At 51.4% G+C, this 23902-nt stretch overlaps 11 protein-coding genes across 11 annotated transcripts; 6 read left to right on the forward strand and 5 right to left on the reverse strand.

Annotated features, from left to right (window-relative positions):
- Positions 1-2084: 2084 nt before the first annotated feature.
- On the reverse strand, positions 2085-2501 carry P153DRAFT_386342 (uncharacterized protein; the record flags this gene model as incomplete). Its single annotated transcript, XM_033670518.1, has 2 exons — positions 2085-2323; positions 2480-2501. 2 exons carry the CDS (start codon positions 2499-2501, stop codon positions 2085-2087), a joined length of 261 nt encoding a protein of 86 aa, XP_033523548.1.
- Positions 2448-6085, forward strand: P153DRAFT_397333 (uncharacterized protein). Its single transcript, XM_033671552.1, has one exon. The coding sequence runs from the start codon at positions 2841-2843 to the stop codon at positions 5943-5945; it is 3105 nt and encodes a 1034-aa protein (XP_033523549.1). The 5' UTR covers positions 2448-2840; the 3' UTR covers positions 5946-6085.
- Positions 6086-6333: 248 nt separating this feature from the next.
- P153DRAFT_386344 (uncharacterized protein) lies at positions 6334-6737 on the reverse strand (the record flags this gene model as incomplete). The annotated part of the gene is made up of 2 exons (XM_033670519.1): positions 6334-6409; positions 6505-6737. 2 exons carry the CDS (start codon positions 6735-6737, stop codon positions 6334-6336), a joined length of 309 nt encoding a protein of 102 aa, XP_033523550.1.
- A 792-nt stretch (positions 6738-7529) lies between these two features.
- On the forward strand, positions 7530-8591 carry P153DRAFT_341721 (uncharacterized protein; the record flags this gene model as incomplete). Its single annotated transcript, XM_033665936.1, has 4 exons — positions 7530-7800; positions 7862-7993; positions 8045-8175; positions 8232-8591. The coding sequence occupies 4 exons, from the start codon at positions 7530-7532 to the stop codon at positions 8589-8591; spliced, it is 894 nt and encodes a 297-aa protein (XP_033523551.1).
- A 117-nt stretch (positions 8592-8708) lies between these two features.
- P153DRAFT_376430 (uncharacterized protein) lies at positions 8709-9284 on the reverse strand (the record flags this gene model as incomplete). The annotated part of the gene is made up of 1 exon (XM_033669656.1): positions 8709-9284. The coding sequence occupies one exon, from the start codon at positions 9282-9284 to the stop codon at positions 8709-8711; it is 576 nt and encodes a 191-aa protein (XP_033523552.1).
- Positions 9285-9498: 214 nt separating this feature from the next.
- Positions 9499-10205, forward strand: P153DRAFT_367426 (uncharacterized protein). Its single transcript, XM_033668275.1, has 2 exons — positions 9499-9678; positions 9726-10205. The coding sequence occupies exons 1-2, from the start codon at positions 9549-9551 to the stop codon at positions 10124-10126; spliced, it is 531 nt and encodes a 176-aa protein (XP_033523553.1). The 5' UTR covers positions 9499-9548; the 3' UTR covers positions 10127-10205.
- A 142-nt stretch (positions 10206-10347) lies between these two features.
- P153DRAFT_397337 (uncharacterized protein) lies at positions 10348-12058 on the forward strand (the record flags this gene model as incomplete). The annotated part of the gene is made up of 2 exons (XM_033671553.1): positions 10348-11187; positions 11243-12058. Exons 1-2 carry the CDS (start codon positions 10720-10722, stop codon positions 12056-12058), a joined length of 1284 nt encoding a protein of 427 aa, XP_033523554.1. The 5' UTR covers positions 10348-10719.
- A 2527-nt stretch (positions 12059-14585) lies between these two features.
- Positions 14586-15721, reverse strand: P153DRAFT_376432 (retinol dehydrogenase 13; the record flags this gene model as incomplete). The annotated part of the gene is made up of 4 exons (XM_033669657.1): positions 14586-14728; positions 14776-14892; positions 14948-15095; positions 15191-15721. 4 exons carry the CDS (start codon positions 15719-15721, stop codon positions 14586-14588), a joined length of 939 nt encoding a protein of 312 aa, XP_033523555.1.
- A 1032-nt stretch (positions 15722-16753) lies between these two features.
- On the forward strand, positions 16754-19126 carry P153DRAFT_397338 (uncharacterized protein). The gene is made up of 4 exons (XM_033671554.1): positions 16754-17111; positions 17170-17668; positions 17715-18331; positions 18399-19126. Exons 1-4 carry the CDS (start codon positions 16907-16909, stop codon positions 18968-18970), a joined length of 1893 nt encoding a protein of 630 aa, XP_033523556.1. The 5' UTR covers positions 16754-16906; the 3' UTR covers positions 18971-19126.
- Positions 19084-19655, reverse strand: P153DRAFT_33687 (uncharacterized protein). Its single transcript, XM_033665721.1, has one exon. It carries the CDS (start codon positions 19503-19505, stop codon positions 19197-19199), a length of 309 nt encoding a protein of 102 aa, XP_033523557.1. The 5' UTR covers positions 19506-19655; the 3' UTR covers positions 19084-19196.
- A 1076-nt stretch (positions 19656-20731) lies between these two features.
- P153DRAFT_423524 (alpha/beta-hydrolase) lies at positions 20732-23008 on the forward strand. Its single transcript, XM_033672433.1, has 2 exons — positions 20732-21205; positions 21256-23008. The coding sequence occupies exons 1-2, from the start codon at positions 20814-20816 to the stop codon at positions 22565-22567; spliced, it is 1704 nt and encodes a 567-aa protein (XP_033523558.1). The 5' UTR covers positions 20732-20813; the 3' UTR covers positions 22568-23008.
- Positions 23009-23902: the final 894 nt, after the last annotated feature.

The raw sequence follows: 23902 nt of genomic DNA on the forward strand, positions 1-23902 counted from the left end.
GTAGATGTATTTCCAAGGTGGATCTGAGAGGGGGGTGGGGGCTAAAAACTACACCTCTTATTCGTTCTATGCAGTAACTAAGCAATATGATTTAGCCGCAAGCAATCTTGGCTGTGGCTGCTTTAGGATCCACCTTGAATATACACCCACCGTACGTTGTAGTCCGCTGAGTTATGCCCTTGGGCACGGACGTCTCAATAGGCAATAGAATCGTGTCGGCGTTGGCCAACGTGACGAACTTCAAAATCGAAACTCTCAATCTACCAAAGTATTATCTCTATCTACAACACTTAGCTACTCATTTACTCTGCGTCTGTTAGTACTGTTTTTCTTGATTTTCTACGAACTCTTGAAACTCAAATAAAGCATACTGTTGCCAGAAGTCATACACGTCCTGTACAATTAAGTAGTTTATCGCACTGGATCTTGCAATCTTCATGTTTTGATGTCAATCAGGTACGAAAACCAGTTCGCTCTGACATGCTCCAGCTCAAGTATGACGTACGAGTATCGACTGTGGATTGTCTCCACCCCATCATCACTTCCCAGTCCATGCCGCAGATATTGCTTCAAGACCATTTCCTCAGTCAATCCCACTGTCCCTGCTATCTGGCGCGTAGCGCGGGTGACAAATCGATCCAGCCATGTTTTTTCGAATGGGAAAATGGGTTGTTCGCAGTAAAGAGCATGTAATGGAGCGAACTGATTAAGCAACGCGGGGTTGAAATTTCGAAACGGTATCTAATATGTAGACCCACCTGGCTGACAAACGCAAGAGGAAACTTGGCTTGCACTCCGATTTGATGTACCCTCTGTTGAAAGTGCTGCTTTACGTAAATTGCTCTCTTTGTTTCCCTCGAACATGTGCATCAAGGCGTTGATGGCGGCGTGGGATTGATTTGTGTCTCTATCTCCAGGACGAAGGGTTGCTGTTTACTTGACTGGAACTTTACGACTCCAGATCTTTCTCTTTTCTGGAGAGCATCATGTTCGTCATGTCGTTTGTTCTACTTCGAACCCCTGTAATACGGATATGACGCAGCACGCGCGTGGAGGGACGGTGGTGCATGCGAGGCACGAGGATAATGGTCGGAGTGTGCGCGTGTCGACAAGTACAGTCTAGCGGATGCGGAGGCGAGAGTCATGGCCACGGGGGTTCGAAAAGGCGGCAAGATTAGTTCGTGAATAGGTTTGGTAATGAGACGTCGAGATAGCGATGTATTCGCCTCAACCCCATCCATCTCGATGATTGGTGTGTGTCAAACGGATAGATTTGCTGGAGATGAGATGATTGATCTATTCTTACACACCGGGATCGTCGTGGCGCGATACAATTTCCACATCCATGAGTCGCGATCAGGATCGTGTAAACGTGCACTCCTACCTTTTTCATGAAAGAAACTGTATCAGGGCACGGCCGCACTTCTAGCCGGATGTGACCGGTGTTGTGGTCAAGGAGGGTTGCGTCAGCAATTGATAATGCAACCATAGCTTTGAAAACCAGGGGAAGATTTCGAGATAACAGGGTTTGGCTGCAGCTGCCTCGGTCTGACGCATGTAACTTCAGGGGTAAGGTCGATCTGTGTGATTGTCAATCTGCATGTTGCCGCACAGTCAGAGGATTTGATCAGCACGTGTTGTGCTATATCTGACTTTGGTTGAACATGAACGATAATGATGTGGTGGGAGTGGGGTGCGAATTCTGAAAAACCTGGATCGGGAGGGATTAGGAGGAATTTCGTCAGACTAGTATTCGAGTAGTAACAATGAGGGAATTAGCGAGATGTAATTAAGTAGCAACCATAGCGCATTGCTCCAAGCGAGAGGATGCCGGCGGAATAAACATCTTCCAGAAGTGGGTTCTCCCGCAGACTAATATGGATACCGTTCGAGATGGTTGCACTGATGGCGTACAAGGCTGAGACAGCTTTGGGGACTGTGGCGTTGGGGGCGATGAGACTAGATGGCCGGTGCGCAGGACCAAACAGTGTTTGGGATGGTGATGGTTATGAACGGGGTTTGGTATCGAGCAAGTGGAAGGTCCTTCCTAGTCTTGTGATCTACAACCGTAGTCTCGCCTATGTTCAGCCGAAATGGTCATCAGGCCATAACACGGAGGCAGATAGGAGCAGAGCGAATAGTGAGCGACGAGCCCATGTGAGGCATAGATTGAACGAGCACAGGTGCTTTTGTGAGGCATGTTTGGGCTGTTCCTCGATGGGTAGACAGCAGTCGTCTGGTTTTGAATGAGATGTGAGGTCGGCCTTGCGGGGCCTGCGACTCGTGTCGCAATGGGGTTCTGGGGTCGGGGCGTGGCCCATGGCTGCTGAGTGGTCAGCGACTGGGCAGGTTCCACGCGTCCCGCGAATCCCCATCGGTGTCATTACAGCGACTGCAGTTCGACGCCTTCTTGTCCCTGTCAGTTGCATGCCATGGCGTGGGTGGAGGACCAGTCTTCCGTTCCATAGGCGACTCTTACACGGAGACTCGTCATCAAACATGGCTGCGACGTCTGCTGCTGCTCTCCTCCATCCCGTCTATCCACCTTCGACTGCTGTTGAAAGATTGTTGGAAAGAGGTTCTGGTGCCCCACATTATTAATACACCGTATCCACCGCCTTCACCGCGGAGTTAGCAGAATTGAAGTTTCGCCACTTTGGGCTGCACACGTTGGAATCCAGCTCGCATAATCACTGCCATGCGCCGCGCCTGGGCGCGTGAATGACTGCGGGCTCGAGTGCTAGACTGCGCAACCCAATGTGAGCCTTGACTTGGCTGCGCTGTAGCACCGCGACGCAAACGAGAAAGGAAAGAGCGACCCACGCGCGACCGCAACCACCATGTCCACACCAGCCCACGCACGATTCCATCACGACGACTCTCTGGCTATGAACGGTTACAGCCTCCGACCCTCCCCGAACGTCATGCATGCCGGCACCCCGCCGATAACGGCGACCTATGACGATTTCGACATGGCATACGCGCACACGCAGGCATATGGCATGGGCGACGGGCCGAGAGGAAGCGTGGACAACACAAGTGAAGGTAACGTGAGCGGCCTTAGTTTACCGCTGCGCAAGATGAGCGCAGTGGGTAGCCCTGGTACTTTGGTGCAAGACGGGAACAACAACAGTCCATACACAATGGAGGAGGCCTCTGGATCCGGCACTAAGCTGGAGAGTAACGACGGCGCTGGCTACTCTCCAGCCTCCAGAAGGAGCAAAGACGAGGGCCAGGAAACACCGCAATGGAGCGAGCTGAAGACAAAGGCTGGGAAGGAGCGAAAAAGACTGCCGCTAGCATGCATTGCATGCAGAAGGAAGAAGATTCGCTGCTCAGGCGAAAAGCCAGCATGTAAGCATTGTCTAAGGAGCAGGATCCCGTGCGTGTACAAAGTTACGACAAGAAAAGCTGCGCCGAGAACAGATTACATGGCCATGCTCGACAAGCGTCTGAAACGGATGGAGGATCGCGTCATCAAACTTATTCCCAAAGAGAGCTTACCGTCTGTCGCAAACGTCAGGCGATCGATAGTCAAGCCACCCATACCTGGTGCACCGCCAAAAACGCCAGCGACCAAAAAGCGCCTTGCTGAAGAAGCATTTGGAAACGAATTGGACGACTGGTCCAAGGCCAAGGCCCCAAATCCAGATGCAGCGGGGCAGGCATCACGTGCGCTTGAATCGGACGAGAACAAGCTCCTCACAGACGGCGCAGAAAGCCTGCCATCACGGGAGATACAGGAGCACCTCACGGAAGTGTATTTTGATCACGTATATGGCCAGAGCTACCCTCTTCTGCACAAGCCGAGTTTCGTCAGGAGGTTGGCTGCTGGCAAGGTGCCGCCAGTGCTTACTTTGGCAATTTGTGCCATATCAGCACGATTCTCAACACATCCACAACTACGGACAGAGCCGTGTTTTCTGCGAGGCGATGACTGGGCGGAGAAGGCAAGAGAGATTGCTTTGAAACGCTATGATTCTCCAAACATCACAATTTTGATCGTTTATATAATCTTGGGACTTCACGAATTTGGAACTTGTCAAGGTGGACGGAGCTGGATGTTTGGCGGCATGGCGCAGAGGATGGCATATGCGCTGCAGCTCCACAAGGAGAATGAATTTGACCCTTCTGTTAGTGAGGCTGACCGAAAGCCACTCAGTGCTACTGATCGGGAGATTCGGCGGCGGACCATGTGGTCGTGCTTCCTCATGGATCGATTCTGCTCGTCCGGCACGGATCGACCGTTGTTTGTGCACGAACAACACATCGAACTGCAGCTACCTGTAAAAGAGCACCTCTATCTCCACGAAATCCAAGCGCCAACCGAAGATCTGAAAGGCGGCGTGCCTAACCCAGTCCCACCTGACAGCGGCCAGTTAGCAGACCCTCGCGACAACATGGGCGTTACGGCGTACACGATTCGACTGGTCTGCATTTGGGGCAAGCTCATCAAGTACATGAATTTGGGTGGCAAGGATAAAGAGGCGATTCCAATGTGGTCGCCTCAATCGTCCTTCCATTCCCTCAAGAAGGAAGCCAAAGAGTTCAAAGACTCCCTTCCTGAGATGCTCATGTATACGCCTGAGAATCTTAAGAGCCACGCCATCGGCAAGACTGCTAATTCATTTCTGTACCTCCACATCCTGTGGCAGCAGATCAAGCTCTTCATCCACCGCTTCGCCTTGCCCTCGACGGCAGGTGCGCGGCCACCAAGAGACATGCCTCATGATTTCCTCGCAGAATCAGCCCGTGCCGCACTCGACGCTGCGAATCAAATTTCACTACTCATCAACGAAGCAATGGACCACACTGTTGTCGCACCCTTTGCAGGCTACTCTGCGTTCTTCTCGTCGACGGTCCACATCCATGGTGTTTTTTCGAAGAATGCCAAGCTTGAGGCTCAATCGAAAAGATATCTAGCATACAACGTCAAGTATCTGACCAAGATGAAGAAGTATTGGGGCATGTTCCACTACATCGCAGAGAACTTGAAGGATTTATACCGGCAACACGCAGACGCACAGCTTCAAGGACAAGGCGCAGCGGCCAATGGGACCCAAAAGGCCAGCATTTTCCAATACGGAGACTGGTTCGACCGATACCCACACGGCGTCTCCAAAACCGACTACGAGGATGCCGCAGTGCCAAACCACAAGGAGCCAGGCTCGGACGCTGCACTCGGGCATAAAAGTGACCTCCAAAGCGTTGAGGAGTTCTTCGCCTCGCTCTCTCCACCCTCAAAAGGCGACCAACGCAAGCAAGCCCGCAAGAACAAGTCGAAATCCGTCTCGAAACCCGAACCCCACCACCCCGCAATCACAGAGCCCATCAAACCCCACCGACAAAGCAGCCAAGTCCAACACGCCCCCCATCTGCGACAACAACTCAGCCAAATCAACATGGCCGCCCCAGACACCATGGACACGACCTTCGACCCCTCGCACTACTTCCCGCAATCCCAACACACACCCTCGCAAACCTTCATCGCCGAATTCGCAGGCCACAGCCACCCCCTCCTCAACACCTCGCCCACCCTCATGCACACGCCGCACAACCACGCGCAGATCGACACGTCCATGTCGCCCTTCCCCGACCTCGCTGCAGACTTCAACTCTAACTTCTGGAACATGGATCCTATGGGCTTGTCTACGCCACACGCCCATCAGCACAACTTCTTCGACCCTATGAGCGCGTACTTTGTCCCCTTCAACGTTGACCCTCCGACGCTGCCGGACGCAGATGTGTTTGGTGGCGGGGCGAGCGAGGCGTTTGGGTTTAGTCTGGGAGCCGGGGAGAGTGTCGATATTGATATGGTGAGTGGCGGGTCGCGCGCGGGCGGGCTGAGGCGGCAGGACGAGGAGGGCAGGGGTGCGTGTCGGACTGGGAGCGGGATTCTGGAGGGTATGGAGGCATTGGGCGGGATGGAGAGGGATGAGCGGTGATGCTGGGTAGATGGATAGATGGATGGATGGATGGATGGGATATACCATGGTGTTTTCTGGGCAGTTTGGGGTTATCTTAATTCATGAAGTTCGGAACGGGTATGGACAGGATATGGAAATATTATGCATGGATAGGGCGCTTCAATATAGGATCTCGTTGCGACGTGATGCGCAATTTCGGGTTCAGACTTCCTTCCACTTCAATCTACAACACTGCTTCGCTTCATATTTATTGTCTCGTCATCTCAGCGATATGACATCGAATCCTACATTTATACCCTCACTCGACCTTCCGCAAAACCACGCTATTCCTCATTTCCCACCCTTCATCCCTCTCCCTGATATCTCCATCCCTTCCCATTTGTCCCTATTCATTCCAATCTCCTACCTATCCCGTCTTCCCCTCACCCTCCCCCTCCCCACCCCCAGGATACGCCCCATACCCTCCATACTCGGCATACGGACTACATTTCACACACTTGTCAGCCTTTCCCCATCCCCTATAATCCCTTCACCCCCCCTATCTACCCCCTAAGAAGAAAGAGAAGGGGATACAGACTTATACTTCGAATACCACGCATCCGGCAACTTATTAACTTCCCTCTTCATCTTGTCCTGTGTCGGGGTGTGAGGTGGGGTGTAGACGGTGTAGTCGGCGTATTTGATGTAGGGCGTGTAGGATTTGTAGTGTGTGTTCTTCTCGGGATCGGGTGAGAGGGGGAGGACGGGGTGGGCGAGGGCTAGGGGGATGAGAAGGGTGAGGAGGAGGGGGGTGAGGGTGAGGGTGTGCATGTTGATGGATGGGCGATAGGAAAGGGGGAGGGCAGGGCAGGGGAGGAGGCTTTATAGAGATGTTTTTTGGGGGTTTGGGAGCGGGGGAATATAGTATTAGAGAGCTTGTGTATAGTTGTACATATCTCCATATATACTGTGTAAGTTTGAGAAGGGGGTTTGTAGGCCAGAGCATATTAATCGTTATGTGATGAGGCTCCCGACTGGTGAGGCTGGGTCGTACAGGTCCCCGAGTAGATTGACAGTCCAGTCCCACCGTCCCACCGTCTCACAACCCCTCACGAAGCGATATAGCATATCGATCCATCAACAGGCTGCGAGGCGTGAACATTGGCGATATGGAGATACCACACAAAGACTGTCTGAGCGCGTACAGCCGATACGAGTAATATAGCCGTACCTCCTCTCGAGAGTGACGAGGTGGTAACCACATCCTTCCGTCCCGTATATGCATACATTGAACACTCAATCTCTATACCGTCCAGGTCGATAGATTGGTTTCCTATCGAGCAAGTGACGCAAGCCACTTAGTGCAACACGCGCGAAACGTGTTTGGTAGAAGTGAAGGCTGTCAGGAGGGAGGTACATGTGCATCACCGACAGATATTCGCGTAGTACAAACAATCACCGACATTATTGCACACCGAAGAGAACTACACTCAACACGTCGCTTGCTCGCACGAATATCCAAAGCTTGATACGTTCATTGTCCTGATCTAGCTGCCCACGCAGACACCATCCCTCTCCTCACTGCCCTTCCTCTCCTTCTCCACCGTCCCTCCACCCAGCACGATGTTTGGCTTCCTCTACCCCCGCCCAAAACACCCAAAACACCCTCCCCTCTCCCCAGACATCTCAGCCAGCGAAACCCTCCTCCCCGCCTCCCCAACCCTAAAACCCACCCCCTCAACCCACCCCCTGCGCATCGCGACAAAAACGCTCATCCTATGCAGCATTATCTACCTCAGCGCGGGCCTATGGGTCGGACTCCGCGCCCGAAGCACCACATGCGTAAACTCCCCAGACGTTGATGAACTGTGCATGCGTCATGTTTCGGTGTACTGTGAGTGCCTCCACCACGATATCACAGTATGATTGAATGACATGGCTGAGCAAAAAAACAGCGCCGATAGTGCGAGACGTCCCCCCGGGGTGGCACACGCAGCGCTTCAACGGGACGTTTCTGCACGAGAATGCGTATCGGGGGGCAGCGGGGCCTGGGGTGGATGCAGCGTGGGGTGCGTTGGGTGTTGATTGTGAGTCTATTTTCGCTGCTTGTGAGGGGAAGGCTGTTAACTGCGTGCCAGATAGGAGTGTAGTCATTCCCGAGAGCGAGGCGGAGAAGACGGGGCTGCGGGGCGATCAGGTGAAGATTAGCCGCGAGTACGGCGGTGGGTTCCCGGCGAATGTGGAGGGACTGCATCACTTGCATTGTCTTGTATGTATGCTGTGCTAGGACAATGTGTGGGGAGGTGCTGACGGCTGTTTGTCTAGGATCTGCTGCGCAAGACGCTGCATTGGAATTACGATTACTATCTAGCGAGGAAAGAGGGCCCGTTTGTGAACAGCGAGTATATCGTGCGTATTCATACGACGCACTGTCTGGATATGTTGCGGCAGGTGTTGATGTGTAATCCGGATGTGGGCGTGCTGGGCCAGGTGTGGTGGAAGCCGGAGGGCGAGGCTGATCCGATGCCGTTTGTTGACTTTAATACACGGCATCGATGCCGTGACTTTGAGGGCGTCAGGGCTTGGGCGGAAGCGCACCAGCTGCGGCCGGAGACTGAGGTTGATATGGGCCGCTTCTACGAGATGCCCAAGCCAGGGGACACGGTGTATTCTGCGATTCCTTGATAAGAGGGTGTTAGTCGCAGATAGACGTTCACTCATCAATCGCATACGTGAGGTGCATGATTGAGCGGTGCCTGGTGCTGTTCAGGTGTGATGGATATGACGCGAGTCGAGGCATGCTCAGTTCTGGCGGGGCTTTACAACCCCATCGTGCATGATGTAGTAGACGACGGTGCTGTCCGAGTCTGCCGTGGCCAGGACGACTCTCTTTGTCGTCCTCCAAGGGTTGGGTGTGTCGTCTTCATCGTCTTCATCATGATCTTCATCCTCATCATCGTCGAGCGCCGGCGGAACCATGTTGATGGCGTCAAAGACGAGTGCCAGCCTCCGCAGCGTCCACTTCTCATTCAACCGTGTTGGCAGCACCCACTCGCGCTCAGCCTGCGCCTTGACCTCCAACCCACTGCTCGCACCCGCTGCCTTCCTCGCGCGGTCCGCATTCTTCAGCAGCTCGATCTGCTCGTCGGGGTGGACATAGAGGCGCTGCGGGGGCAGTCCAGAGACCAGCGGGCGGGGCAGAGGCTCTTTGCTCAGCGGCGAATGCGTGTGCACCTGCAGCCGGGACCAGTGGTGCTGGTGTTGGAGGTTGTGCTGGATCTGGCGGGCGAGCGTGTGCAGATTCTGAAGATGGCTGCTACCGCCACCCGAAACGAACGACTGCAGCGGAGCCGGCTTCGTATCAGCTCGGGTCGTCATGGCGGAGGCGATTGCGGGCGGGCAATTGGTGGTGCGGTGTTTCGCAACACGTCGAGCGGAGAGGAAGCTGTTCTGCACCGGGAAGGAGCGTAGATCTCTTAGAGTGCCCCGCCAATCGCGTGCCGCCGCCCAGCACGCCCAAGAAGGCAACAGCATACACAGGTCACCAGATATAATCCCTCGTCGGTCGTTGTCTGCGCTGTTCAATCAATCACTCTCCAGACCTGCCATCCATCTCAGACAATTCTATCGACAGAAATCATCATGCGCACCTCGACTCCAGCTTCAGCCTTGCTGTTCCTCGCTAGCGCCGTGGTAGCGCAGTCAAGCGAGGGACTATTCACCATCCAGACGTCTATTCCATGCGACTGCATAATGGAGCCCTGCACCGAATGTGCGTATACTCTCAAGATATGTTTTGCAGCAGCTTACCCATGCAAGGCTCCTCGCACATCATCGTCCCAGAAACCTCCATCTCAGGCGTCCTGTCGATTCCGGGCGGAGAGACGCCCATCTCCACCGGCGACCTGCCTGCTCCCACAGTGTCAGGAGTCATGTCCATCCCAGGCGGAGAAACGCCCATATCGACTGGTGACTTGACGCTGAGCAGCTCGACGGCCTTCTTCCCAACCCCCACCGACAGCGTGTCTACGACTGCTTCGGGACGACCAATCTCAAGTTCGGGTTCGAGTTCGGGTTCGAGTTCAACACAGTCGGCTCCTGCTCAGGCGTCGACTGCTGCAGCGTCGCCGGCAATCCAGCGCGAAGGCACCCCGTACGTGCTTGCGCTGGCTGTGTCTGGTTTCTCTCTGTTCCTTGGTGCTGTCTGGACTCTGGCTTAAGTGTATCACGAGATGTGGTGTGACATAGTGGGGAGATTGACAAAAGGGCATGATTGAATAGGAATGAGAAAATGTACAATGTTAGCTTACGAACACACGATGCAAATATTTGAGCGACATCTCGTACGATTGAATCAAGCCTGAAACGTGAAGGCTAAATGCTGTAAAGTCGTTGTTGCTGCCATCTCCAAGTAAACACAACACACGTAGGGATGACCGTACACCATCTGCCCGTAAACCCACAACCTGCAAGGCGCATACTAGCGCGTCAGCTCTCCCGTGTGGGTCTGGGGATCCAGACGCCCCTTTACCCCAGTTCTAAAAACAGGACCCCAGCCCAGCCTAACCGTGCATATATCCCACCTACCACCACCACCGCCGTCCTTCCCACTCTACAGCGTATCCGTATCCATGACGCGTTTACCAGCCGTCTCTCCTGAACGCGCCCGCCGTCGCCAAGTGCAGCAGCGCCACTGCCAATTGAGCCGCCAACCGCTTGGCTTACCGCGGGGCGTGTGATATCGAACCAGACCCCCGACTCGACATTGCACGAACACGACAACGACAACCATCGACGTTGTTGGGCCGCGGATATGGAGAAACCATACTCAGATACTGCACATACGACGACGACGGAATCGCCGGCCCCGGGCTTGATCCGCGCGGCGAGTGTAAAGCTGATGGAAGCCCGGCTGCCACCGGGTGCGTGGGCGGCGACGGCAACCAGTGTGTCGAAGGCGCCTTCGTTGACTGACATCCGCAAGGGCGCGTTTGACGCTGAGGGCTGGAATGAGGACGCGCAGAGGCAAAGAGCTGGGTCAGGAGGTAGTCAGGGTGGCCTGACACACGGCGTTCTGCCAACCGAGGGTCCTTATCGTGTTTTGACGCCAAACTCAGAGGCCGTCCCCCTGGTTGCGCACGAGCGGACTTCATACGAGGCGTCGAATCGAGCGCCCCAGTACGATGGCCACGACAAAGATGCCGTTTCTGGCCTCGAAGCAAAACACAGCTCCTCGACAGGTGACGGCGCATCACGCCAGGCATTGCGACACTCAGGCGAGGTAGACCATCCTCCCTCCTACACCAACCAATATCCCGCAAGACTAACCCTCACAGTACGCAAACGGCTACACCCCACCCCCAAAACTCCCCTGGACCCGCACCCTCACCATCAGCCTCACCGCCTTCTGGAAATGGTGCCGCACCCCCACGGGCTTCCTCATCACGCTCTACGCCCTCAACGTCGTAGGCTGGGGCGGCATGCTCTTCCTGCTCCTCTGCAACGCCGCGCCCGCAATGTGCATCCCATCCTGCAACGACATCAACTCGCCGCGCAGAAAATGGGTAGAATGGGACTCCCAGATCCTGAACGCCTTGTTCTGCGTCACGGGCTTCGGCCTCGCTCCCTGGCGCGCACGCGACCTCTACTGGTGGACGCTATGGCGCGTCGGCGGCAAGACGGAGGGAATCCGCCGCATCGCTGGTATTCATCGCGGGTGGTTCCGCCTCCCTAACTCCAACACCCTGCCCGAACTCGCGGACGCAGATAGCGTCGATCCAAACAACCCCGCCGTCCCCATCCCGGTGTCGTCCATCCCCGACCCCCCGCCCACGGGCGCACGCGCCCCGTCTACGCAAAACTGGAAAGTCGACTTCGTCTTGTGGATGAACATGTGGAATACGTTCTTTCAGATCGTGCTCTGCTTTTATATGTGGCATTATGATCGGATTGAGCGGCCGTCGTGGGCGACGGGCATGTTTGTCGCGTTGGGGTGTGGGGTTGCGGGCGCGGGGGGGGTTATGATGTGGCGCGAGGGGAAGGGGATTAAGAAGGTGGAGGGTGTCCCGATGGAGGGTAGGCCGGATGTCGAGGCGGGTGAGGCGGGGGGGATTCCGCTTGTTAGGGTTGTGGCGGGGAAGGCGGGGAAGTAGGGGTTTTTTGAATTGGGTTGGCGTTTACATGTAGATGGGTTTGGGCGCGAGCTTGGCATGGCATTTCTCTTTCTAGCATTGTATGTATTTCCACGCATGTATGCATTCTATCTTTTCTGTCCGCTTGGGCGTGTTTTTGCCTTTGTTCTGGATGCCTTTTCGCCCGAGCTTTCTTACCCGGAGCTGTAGATAAGTAAACCTCCCACCCCTTCCGCCCTCGATCTCTCAACCGTCTTAGTACCTATCACAATCTCAAGGCCTACCTGGCCTTCATGGTATAATGCCCACGCTAGCCATTAATTCTACCTCCCTCTCCCTTCCCTCACTACCGCAATGAGAAGGTTTAGTAAGGATCCCACGGAGAGTCTAGCCACGCATACTAATCTTGTGTCCTGTACTTTATGGGCGCTCTACGCTTGTTTCTGCAACTTCCCCTCCTACTCATTGTGGTGCGCGATGGTTTGGATGGGAATGGCGATGGCGATGGCGATATACAAAACGAGGTATGGTGGTTGCAGCACACCCGCTCCCGCGTGGCCAGTCCTTGTCTGATATCGCTATCTGCCATACCGAGATATGTAAGGCTGGGATTAGGATAGGATAGGATGGGAAGGTGTGGAAGTTTAGCGGTGGGGTTGCTGGGCCGATGGATTACTGGTCCGATGGAATGCGGAGAGCTTACTATGTCCTGGAGCAGGGCGACGATAGGGGGAGTGTGGATACGATTCATATCTGAAATCGAGATACTATATATACCTATCACCCCCGACACACCACCAAGCCCCCTCCACAGCTGAGGATGTGTACAGTCCGAACCTGCCCAACCCCCAAATCGTCGGATAGCTGTACCTCAACCACGCGTACTACGCGTGGAAAGAAGGGCGAGTAGGCGTATACATCAGTATCGACGGCATGGTTATGCATGTGGATCGGATGTGTATGCGTTTGGACTGCTAGTCTGGATTCTGGTTTGTTCTTGTATTCGCATTGCTGGGAGAAGTTTCTCCAGGAGTCGGCCCGGTTGGTTGAAGTGATGTGCGTGGTTCCTGGTAATGGACGGTCGTGGTGTGGATGGGTAGATGGATGGATAGATGGGGAATAGCGAGCCTGCCGTTTTCGGGGAGCTTTGGGAGGGAGTAATGGCTGATGGATGTGTGGGTGGGGGCTGTAGGTCTATTCCTACTAGTGTTTTTTATTTTTTCTTGCTGGGCTAGGTTTCGCGGTTAGGTACTGATGCAGTGTATGACGCGTGCCATGTTCTGGGGACGATAGATACAGCGCTGCTTTTGTGTGCGATGGGATTGTGGATCGGCATGTACATGTCGCGGCGAAGTTGGAGTATTATCGGTATGCCGCTTTCGATACGTCGGCTAGTGAGTGTGGTGGGCGCATGGGGTAGATGAGGGTATTTGGATTGTCTTTGGAGGGTATTGTGGACGGTGATTTGAGATATGGGGTGGTGCGGGTTTTGCTGTGGAACGCGAATGGTGGAAGGGGTGTTGTGGAGTGGTGTTGGAGGTTGTAACTAGGGGAGGGAAGTAGAGAGTACACCTACTATCGTTGAATATGAAGGGGTTCAAAAAGATGTTGGCTTGTAGATCTTGAAAAAGCTCTTTTGTGTTTTCACTGGCAAGCCTTTTGCCTACTCGCTACTACTTTGACTCTACAGAAAAAGCTCCGTCGAACTTTCACAGAAACAAAGGAAGGCAGTGCAGATACAACTACACAGAGGGTTTTTTGACTGTTTTTTTATTTACATATTCTTACCTCTTTCTCTCAATCACCAAGTATCACGTTAATCGATTCTAGCATGATGTTGAGTAGCTGATTACCAGTGTTCCTTAGCCACTTTCTGCTCGGTGTAAAACGCCGAATAGTACCGTAGTAGACACATAGTTAGACATACAAGGGATCTACACATAGCCCAAGTCGCGTATATACTAACACCGCGTTACCAGGCAAAAACTTAGCAATAGTGATAAATCATCTAGTCTCAGAGATCAAATGTCTATACTAGGCAATCAAGCCCCGCCGGTTCGTCGACCTCGGCATTTTCATTATCAAACTATCCTGTACATGTGCGGCGCGGGTAGTAATATTCAAGACGTGGAGGATGCGGCACAGCAAAGATCCCACTAATATGTACTGCTCGTCAGTGCTAGCACTTGGAGATTTTAGTTTGTTGCTGAACAGTGTTGCCTGGAGAATCCTTCGGTGGCAATGTTCCGTAAGATGGTATACAATCTTACGAGTGTAGTAGAGTAATCGGCATACAAAGCAGTTGACAGACGCGCTGTTTAACATACAAAGGCCTGTGAGTTTTGCTCGCAGATATCAGCATCACAGAAAGATGCTTCAGAAAATCCATTGAGTAGATTGATACTAGGATCCTTTGATTAAGGTCTACATTGTGTGTGTAGAAACATTACTCAACAGAGCAAATAAACACGTAGACTACACGCTTCTACTCGTCATACCTCTTCTTTCAGTAGTTCATGTTCACCGTCCTCAGCACTTGGAGAAGCCCTTAGTAAGAAAAGGTCTGTCCCACAAGTTGTTCGCTCAGTTTCCACAAATTCTCAGCCTCAACACGACTGGTGGCCCAAGGTTTGACGTGGTCCGAGTCTTCAGCAACTATTTGACCCTTGTCCAAATAACCGCCATTTTGTCCTATCATCATCAGCATAGCTATCACAGCCTCAATCAGCGGTACGTACCTGCGATGGTGGTGTCAAATGCAGCAACTACGTGGGTAGCGGAGCCCTCATCGTGCGAGACGAAATCGAAGGTTAACTTCCAACCCTCTGCGTTGCCCAAGAAGCGGTTAACTTTTTCTAGAAACAAATCAGCTTTCGTTTCAGATTTGACATGGATGCGGAAAGGACTTACGCAAGGCAAGATACTCCACGTTCCAATCAATGTTATCGCCCAGACCAGTCCCAATAACTCCGGGGTGAAGACTAAAAGACAGGAGATTATGCTTCGAGCCCAGTTTCTCTGCTAGCGAGATGGCCATGAGCGTGTTTGCCGTTTTGGACTGGCCGTATGCTTGTCATCTGTTGTATGTCTCTCCGTTCTGCACAACATTAAAACCTTGGTATCCGTCAGGCAACTACATTAATAAGAGCTTACATGGAAATTGTAGTCCCCGAAACGGAATGGACAAAGCCTATGACCATCGCTACTTACCGTTACCACTCGAGGTACCACTGAAGTCATCAATCTGCCCATGATGAGGTTCGTGAAAAGAAACGGTCCTAGATAATTCGTGGCAAGTTGACTCTCGTACCCCTCGGGAGACAGCGCGTAGGCTACAGCCATGATCCCCGCGTTGTTGACAAGAACGTCGATTTGCGGGATATCGGACCATCCGTTGACTGTGTTTGCAGCTGTTCGGACCGCTTCTAACGACGAAAGGTCGAGTTGGAGAATACGGGTTTTGATCGAGAGCGTTGGATTCTCAGCGGCCAGTTGACTGGCGGTTTCCTCGACTTTGGCGATGTTGCGGCCAGCCAGGATGAGGAGCGCTGGTTGTAAGCCTGCGATGGCTTTGAGGAAGGCGGCACCTAGGCCAGATGGCGAAACAACTGTGGTGAGAATCACTTTGCCTTGGATCTTGGATGCGTAGAATAGAGCTAGGCCCTTAGCAGACATGGGTGCCATGACTAGAGTTGCGGTAGTATGTTTTGTGAAGAATAGTAGCCTCAGAAGGGATGATGATGTCGGCTTGGTTTGGTTCGAACTATGGAACTGCAAAGTCAACATTAGGAGTGGAGAAACTAGAGCATTTATACTCGTGAAAACTAGTTAGTCCATAAGTCGGCTCCATTTTTCAACACAAGAACTGCGCCGCATGGATCAGTCTCAACTAAAGAGTGGGTTCGACCATGACAGCGCATACGAACCACGTGCTAGTGATGTGAATTGTTGCTTCTATTTCATAACGCTCTCTAGTAAGTTTCACTGCTATACGTTGAGCTCACTCAATGGCAGTTCTCGGTTAGTTTGTCATACTCTCATTGATGCCCTGCTTAGTCCACTAAGCAAGACTCTACACGTTAAGTCTACTTTCATAGTTAGAGGTAGAGGTTGTACTGTTATTTATGCTGTGGATAACCTCGACCTTTGGAAAAATTGATTTTACTATTCTTCTTACTCCTAGAGATCGATTTGGCCCTCTTAGTCCTGAAAGCTACAAAGTAAGATCGATCACGGCTATAGTACGACGATAATGCTACATTCGAGAACTTGATACAGTGCTAAAACGGTATTGTTAGAGCTCAATCATTTGTTAACCCCCGTTGTCTTGTCTCGTCCAGCTTGTGTTAGTCGCACAACATGATGATGTCATTTTTGCGTTTCAGCCTGACGTTAATGTCCTTTCTAAGATACCTTGATCACACGTGACTTGAAAACATCAGGGAAGGAAAATATTAGATACTGGATGATTTCTTGTAACTGAAAAGAGTGAAACCTCTAGGACTTAATAACTCCTGTAGATACTTGATGTCTCTCTTCTGTGTCTGGATATTCAGCCATTTGTCTTGTGCGATATTTAATAGTCTTGGCATAGAATTTGAGATTATTGACCCAATCAATTGCTATTAAGATTTAGTGCTGACGTCAGGCCGGACTAAGCTACGAAAAGCACCCATAATAATAGCTACACCCGCAACGATCCTTCGAACATGTATGGCTACAATCACAAGCGAGCCTGCACCTCGGCAGATGTGCGAACGCCATTAAGGCTGTGCAAGAAGGTGTAGACAAGAGCTTCTCGCACTCATCCTCCAGTTATACAGCACGTCGAATTGTTCAAGCCGCCTATTCACTCTTCATCGTAAGAAAATGACATACCAACCGATAAAACTAGAAGGGCGGATCGATTCTCACACAGGGTTCCTGGTAGAGGATGATGAGCCAACGCATCCGGATTCTTCCAAACCACCATACACCTCGTCTCCGATGAATTCAGCGAGGGACTTGAAGTTGAGCACAACGTGGAGAGAGCTTTGGAGGACTCCATCTACCATGGCTGCGCTGTTTCTGCTTGGTCAGTACTGTTCATCTATGAGCATATCCCAAGCATCCCTAATCATGTGATTGGCCAGCCTGTGTGTTTGCTATGCTTCATCTCGTCTTATTCATCGCCTTGGACAAAAGACGGACAGATGGCCCAGATACTTTGTCCCAGAGCTACGTAGCAGTGCTTTCGCACCTCCTCGGAGTTTCGTTCCGAGCAAGTCTTTCCGGCTCCCTAGCCGTTGCTTACACTCAGTACTTGTGGCGCTTGTTGCGGCAACGACCAATCAAGATTTCAAGTATAGAAACACTTTTCAAGATTACTCGAAACCCGTTCCTGCTCTTGCAGCCAAAACTTATCACAATAGCACCAATGTTGGTTATATTGGCTGCATATACTTGGCTACTACCTCTTGCAGTCGCCTTCACTCCTGGTGCCTTGATAGTCGTCTCGGATACAGCTCAGAATACCTCTTACGCGACTGTACCTACGTACAATGGTTCTTCATTGGGCAACAACTCAATAGCCGACGCAGAAATCCACTCTCTAGCTGTTCGGTTCTTGAGTGGAGGGAGTTGGATCTACTTGTAAGGGTTTTGTCCATCAACCCCTCATCTGGCTAACAATGGATAGAAGTGCGACCCCTAGCGTACAAAGACTTGGGCGCCTAGTCCTTGAACTTGACGGTGTGGTTCCGTTTTCTTCCCCCTGCGGACAAAACTGCACATATGTCACTCAATTTTCAGGACCTTACCTTCAATGCAACACCACCATCTTAAACCAGACCGTCGTGAACCAAGGCACGTGGGCATGTGGTTACAACGCATTCACCGCCTCAAACATATCCTCTTACGATGAAACTAAAAACGATAAAATCAAAGATGTGTTTGATATGTCGGTTTCTCGCGCGATCCATTCAAAGCCTAATATCTCAGAGACCATAGTTCAAGAAGTTGAGCGCATTACTTGCACACCGTCCTGGGCTTCTTATATAGTGAACGTTACTTACAACAACGGCCTGCAGACTATCGAACGCTCTGAAAAACTTATGGGATCTCTCCGCGATATGATGGTACCTCTCCAACAGTACTACCCCAGCGCCGGAATTTGGCCTGAACCTCTTCGCCAGACATTGACCGCATTCAATCATTATGCGCTCATTGATGCGCTGATAAGCCCGCTTAGTGGTAACTATACGATGCTGCAATCAGGCCAATATATGGGCGGCGGGTCTTCAGCACAGTTTTGTGGTGAGTCCTGAGCCACCAAGTGGCTCCAACTTGAGTTCTTCTCGATTTGCTGCTAACGCTCGGACAGGAGCGACAGGCGGGACTCTCGCCGCCGATACACATCTCAACACTCAGAGAAACAATTTCTCGAGGCCTCATGCCGATGGGCCGAAGTTTGTCGTCACTCAGGCTGTTTTGAACGATGCCCTTTTCAACCTCACCATGAGTGCTGCGTTCCAACTCGGATTCTGGGAAACCACGCTTCCCGTTACTATCACAAGCGTACAACAGCTGTATTCGTTTGCGTATCCTAGAACGCTGCTAATTCCCTATCTTACATGTCTCCTCATCTCAGTTCCCTTCCTGCTTCTTGGACTAATTAGTCTGCGCTCGAACGGTGTGTCGGCGATAGAAGGGGGATTCCTCCAGATCTTGATGACGACGACGGGAAGCAAGACGCTTGAGAAGGCAGCTGCTGGTGGCTGTCTTGGAGGAGAAGAAAATACGCCTGAGGATCTTAAGAGTTTGAAAGTTCGTTTCGGAGAATTGATATCGAGTGGGATTTATGAACATGATGACTCGGGGCAGGTGAGAAGAGCGGGCTTTGGAACGGACGAGGAGGTTGTGCCGCTAAGGCGAAGTCACACGTATGGAATATGATTGTCGGGTGAGTATCTGAGATATGATATTTGGTCAGTTTATGTACACTTGTCACGGTAGGTGAAGAACGCAAATTCGCGCCGGGTACTTAGCAATTCAGTCCTGCAATCGTTGATCATACTTCACTCCAGGTAGTGTATGAGGAAATACAAAGGTACTTCAGACGTGCTTTCGCCCACGCAATAGAAAGTGAGTCTTGCATTACGAGTACGTAACTCTATTGAAATCAGTACAGGGAAGGCAAGAGCTTCGCAACAGGGGACATTGATAGGACACAAAGGGCATGTACTGACATGGTCGTGCCCGTAAGTCGTTCGGCAATGAATCGTATAATGCATGCTTCGCTGAGATGCATGCTGCGCCCATACTTGACGCACGTATTATTTGAAAGAAACGGCACGGTCCCAGAGCACTTTCGGAAGCGCTTTAGTAGCTTAATGGTGGATAGGCTATCGTGGACGCGTTCACGGGTCGCGCCTGCATCGCGCGAACATTTTCTTGTGCTTCTTGAGACGTGGTCTCGGACATGTTGCATTTAGCGAGGTGCAGACAGCAGTGATCTCTTCCTAGATGCTCGGGATCATCGAGATCAAGAAGCATGCAAGAAAACTATAATGGCGTGTACAGTCGAAGAATTGCGGCTTGCATTCGGACGCGTCAGTCGCAGCCGCGCACAGACCCCAACTTCAACCACATCACCAAACAATTGACCTGCTTTCTTCTTCACACCAAAACAGTACCAACACTACCAGATCAGTTATCAAGCCCTGGGTTGCTCCAGGGTATACGCGTCGCAAAGCCTCCACTATGCAGCTTGGCAGGTTTCAACCGCCCTTAGGCCCCCAAAGCTGATCGCCTGAGGCATACTCGCGCCTGCGGGGTGATCGAAGAAAGTGGAGCATGCATCAGCCACTCGCGTAAGAACCAGGTACGACAGCCATGCGATGCCTGAGCTAGGCCCAACAAGGGAAGGTTAGATGCAATCTCCACGAGCTTGCCGACCGTCACCTGTACCGATATACGACCTCGAAGCAATTCAGTACAATCCTTGTTACGACCAGCAGGACAATCGAGACCTTGGGACTAGATTCAATCATCGGGAGCTCGAATGAAACATCTCATTCGCACCTTTCCTGCAGCCATTTGAACTCTGAAGTCGATGCAAAGTCAAAGGGGAGGAGTAGAATCTTGATAGAGTACGTGACACCAATTTCAAGATCGTGAGTGGGTACAAATTCGGTCGCACCCGTCCAGGCAACAACAATTGCTGTTTGCATCACGTCACCTGCTTACCGCACATGCATGCTCAGTCAACGCTTGCTCGACATCGTTTCCCTACACCAATTGCCAAATCAATTTGCGCACCTACCGGAAGACGTCATCCACATGGAAACTGCTAAGCCTTTTGATAGTATGCGAGCTGAGCACCTGCCTCACCATAAAGTCCAAGTAGTCTAATTAAGGCTTCGGTATCGCGTTTCAAAGGATTAGGAATCTTGCTATTATGGACAAGATTACCCGAAATTCATTGCGTACTACATTTCGAACCAATTGGAAAGCTCATATGATAGATGAAGTTGAGTTCGGGGAGTCGGTGTAGTATCAGGCGCACCACACTGCCACAACAAGGTGCATTTGAGGCTAAGCCTGCTCAAGGCATATCGCAGGCCAAGCAACATTCCGCCCAGCATCGCACGGTATGCAGTAGGGCCTAAAAAACGAAATGAGGCTTCGATAATCGCGTCTGTGTTCGTCATGCCGAGTACTTAAAGAGGTCAACGGTTGAGCGTATGTTCATTATTACCCAACCAACCCTTCTCCGTACCTCCTCTTTGTTGACACCATGCTTCGAAAGGTGCTTGCAATTTCGCTACTCACATCGTCCGGTCTGGCCTATCCGACAGATGATAAGTTCAAGCCCAACGCAACATCATTGGAATGGGCACCATGCGACCTTGATTTCCCCTCGGCAGATCAGGCAGTGATAGCTAAACATGGAGAGCCTCTCTTCTGCGCGAATTTTTCCGTGCCTCTGGATTATACCAATGAGAAGGATGAAAGAACTATCAATCTGCAGCTGATCAAGATCAAGGCAAACAAGGAACCATTCAAAGGCAGTATTCTCACAAATCCAGGTGGTCCCGGCGGAAGTGGCGTGGACTGGATTGCCGGTGAGGGGCCATCATTCCGTGATGATCTAGGTGGATATCATGATGTTATTGGTTTCGATCCTCGGTAGATATCCTCCTCGATACCATAATTTGCGACGATGCTAATAATTGTAGTGGCACTGGGAGAACCATCCCGTTCTCCTGCCTTTCGTCAAACCTCACAGCCTCCAAGGCCAAGCGCGCTGAGTACAATTTCACGATTCCGCAGAACGACATGTATGCTGAGCTCGTCAAAAAGGCATGGCACGATGGTAGTGTCTACGCCGAAGAGTGCGCCAACACACCTGGAAACGCAGACATTGGCCCTTACATCAACACACCTTTTGTGGCCCGCGACATGCTAGAGATCGTCGATGCTCTTGGCGAAGATCAGTTGCAGTACTGGGGCATATCTTACGGCACTGTTCTTGGGCAGACATTTGCTGGCATGTTCCCAGATCGTGTCGGGCGTGTTTTGCTCGATAGTACCGTGCGCTTCGACGACTACCATTCTGGACATTGGATCACAGTGACGCGTGACACAGAACGTGCGCTAGTGAACTTCTTCACAGAATGTATCAATGTCGGTCCTGAGCTATGCCCTATCGCGAACCTCAATGGCCCAGACACGACCGCGGAATACCTGCACAAGGCATATGCCGAAGTCTTTCAAGAGCTACTGGACGACCCAGTCTTCTTACCAGGCGACTATGTGCCTTCACCCTGGTACCAGCCCGGTGGTATCACCGTTTATCTGGTCCTGAAGTATATAACCTTGAGTCTGGTGTACAATCCTATAGAGTTTGGTGTCCTGTACTTGGTTGTTGACATTGCTCTGAGGAGAGACTGGGAACAGGCATTCGACGTCCTATCAAGCCAACTCAACACCACAACGCCTGAGATCCCCTGGAACCTCGGTACCAACGCTTTCCACGGTATTACTTGCGGAGATGGAGCCTTCCGTGCCAACAAACCAGAGGATCTGTACTCTTGGACCCAAGCTCAAGCTGCCGCGGGTACCTTTGCTGACGCCTTCGGGCCTCAAATCTGGCCTTGCGCGCAGTGGAAGTTCACAGCCAAGGAGCGCTACACTGGACCTTGGACTGCAATCAATACCAGCTATCCGATCCTGTTTGTTAACGGCAACCACGACCCCATTACGCCTCTAAGCGCAGCATACGAAGCCTCGGCTAATTTCCTGGGCAGCCGCCTGGTGGTGCAGAATGGACATGGCCACGCAGTCAGGGGTCATCCTTCAGCATGTACCAACAAGGTGATCGCTGAGTACTTCAACGACGGAACGTTGCCAGATGTCGGGAAGGTGTGTCAGACCGACAAGACGGCTTACGGTGTTTATGAGGACTATCTCGCGTCTCTCAACAGCACAGCAAACAGCACCATGACGAAACGGTCTCTCAAGATTCCTCACAGGCCCCTCCTCACTTGACAGACGCTTTTCAAACAGTGTGGGGTATGTTCAGGGGTAGGTCTGGGCACTGTCTAGGCCGTATGTATTGTGACTATAACATACCCTGCTGTCTACTCATAAGATTTATATAAAACATATTCGCACAGAAGCTACGAGTGTGCGGTGACCCTCATGCATTGTTTTCCAATCTCGTTCGACGTTCCTGTCAAAGTGTTGAATTCGGGTAGCACGTTCATAGTGCGCGTAATACACAGTCAACAGTTCGTAAGGCTTGTGTGAAATACGTAAAATTCATCTCAATCGGTAGATCCGGGGCTGTAAAACATATTATTTACATGAAAGAGGGCGATTGCAATACAACTTTATGGAACAAGTTTCCGTAGTTATTTTTCGAATTAATAGTGATCATTTTGCGCCATTATCTCCACATACGACCATAGGACGTTGAAAACAAGGCTTCCCGTTCGCTCAGCCCTATTTAAGCAACGTACCGGCGGACTAGTAGTTAGGTGGGTGACCACTAGCGAATCCCCGCTGTTGTATGTATTCATTTTGGTGTTTGATACCTTATTTTTTTGTCCTCGTGGCTGGCCAAGACGCTAGGGCTGATATGGCCTAGCATCGTATCAGTTTCGTGGTCTGTTTTTGTCTTTATTTTGCAGTGAGCATGATGGACATAGCGTTTGTTTGCTGTAGCGTGTAATTTGGTTAAACAGGAGCATTGTGTTATGTACTTTACTTAAATAGTTTGTTAGTTAATTAAAAGTTACCTTGTTGTCCCAGTCATCCTCGTTCAGCTTATTAGCGAGCTGCTCGTTGTCGAACCACTCTATGAGATCTCCCTCCACCGCAATCTCAACCTTGGCAATCTCATTATTGAAAACCTCGCGCTTAATCACCATTCGCTTAATAAGCTCCTGCTTAGCCACGTCCTGCTCAATCATGTCCTGGTTGACAAGCTTCTGCTCGACTATCTCTTGCTTAATGGCCTTCTGTCAAATCATGTCCTATTCGGCCATTGTGTGCTGCAGATAATACTTTTGTATGTCCTTGTTGACGAGGGTGTTGCGATTAGTGTTGTTGATGACATGCCATGCCCTGCGTAGGCCCCATGATACGTAAAAGGTACACAAATGACAGTGGCAAGGTACTCTGGGGCCATTGTTGCTCTTGTAGAACACTTGCTCTTAATTTTGTTGTAAAGCATATGTAAAGCATGTGCAGTTTGTAGAGAGAATAATAATCAACAGAAAGCCCATAGAACGTCATGACGGAACCCCAAAGCTCCGACTAGAACCTGAAAACGGATCACACACAAATGTGTAGGCTAGAGCGAGTAATCACAATAACTAT

This window comes from Dothidotthia symphoricarpi (genome assembly GCF_010015815.1).
Source record: "Dothidotthia symphoricarpi CBS 119687 unplaced genomic scaffold P153scaffold_11, whole genome shotgun sequence".
Taxonomy (NCBI): Eukaryota; Fungi; Ascomycota; class Dothideomycetes; order Pleosporales; family Dothidotthiaceae; genus Dothidotthia; species Dothidotthia symphoricarpi.

Coding starts and splice junctions, on each gene's coding strand:
- P153DRAFT_397333 (XM_033671552.1), top strand. CDS start 2,841: ATGTCCACACCAGCCCACGCACGATTCCATCACGACGACTCTCTGGCT.
- P153DRAFT_367426 (XM_033668275.1), top strand. CDS start 9,549: ATGCGCACCTCGACTCCAGCTTCAGCCTTGCTGTTCCTCGCTAGCGCC. Junction 9,679..9,725: donor AATGGAGCCCTGCACCGAAT/GTGCGTATACTC, acceptor TACCCATGCAAG/GCTCCTCGCACATCATCGTC.
- P153DRAFT_423524 (XM_033672433.1), top strand. CDS start 20,814: ATGCTTCGAAAGGTGCTTGCAATTTCGCTACTCACATCGTCCGGTCTG. Junction 21,206..21,255: donor GTTATTGGTTTCGATCCTCG/GTAGATATCCTC, acceptor TAATAATTGTAG/TGGCACTGGGAGAACCATCC.
- P153DRAFT_397338 (XM_033671554.1), top strand. CDS start 16,907: ATGACATACCAACCGATAAAACTAGAAGGGCGGATCGATTCTCACACA. Junction 17,112..17,169: donor GGCTGCGCTGTTTCTGCTTG/GTCAGTACTGTT, acceptor GTGATTGGCCAG/CCTGTGTGTTTGCTATGCTT. Junction 18,332..18,398: donor GTCTTCAGCACAGTTTTGTG/GTGAGTCCTGAG, acceptor ACGCTCGGACAG/GAGCGACAGGCGGGACTCTC.
- P153DRAFT_33687 (XM_033665721.1), bottom strand. CDS start 19,505: ATGCAACATGTCCGAGACCACGTCTCAAGAAGCACAAGAAAATGTTCG.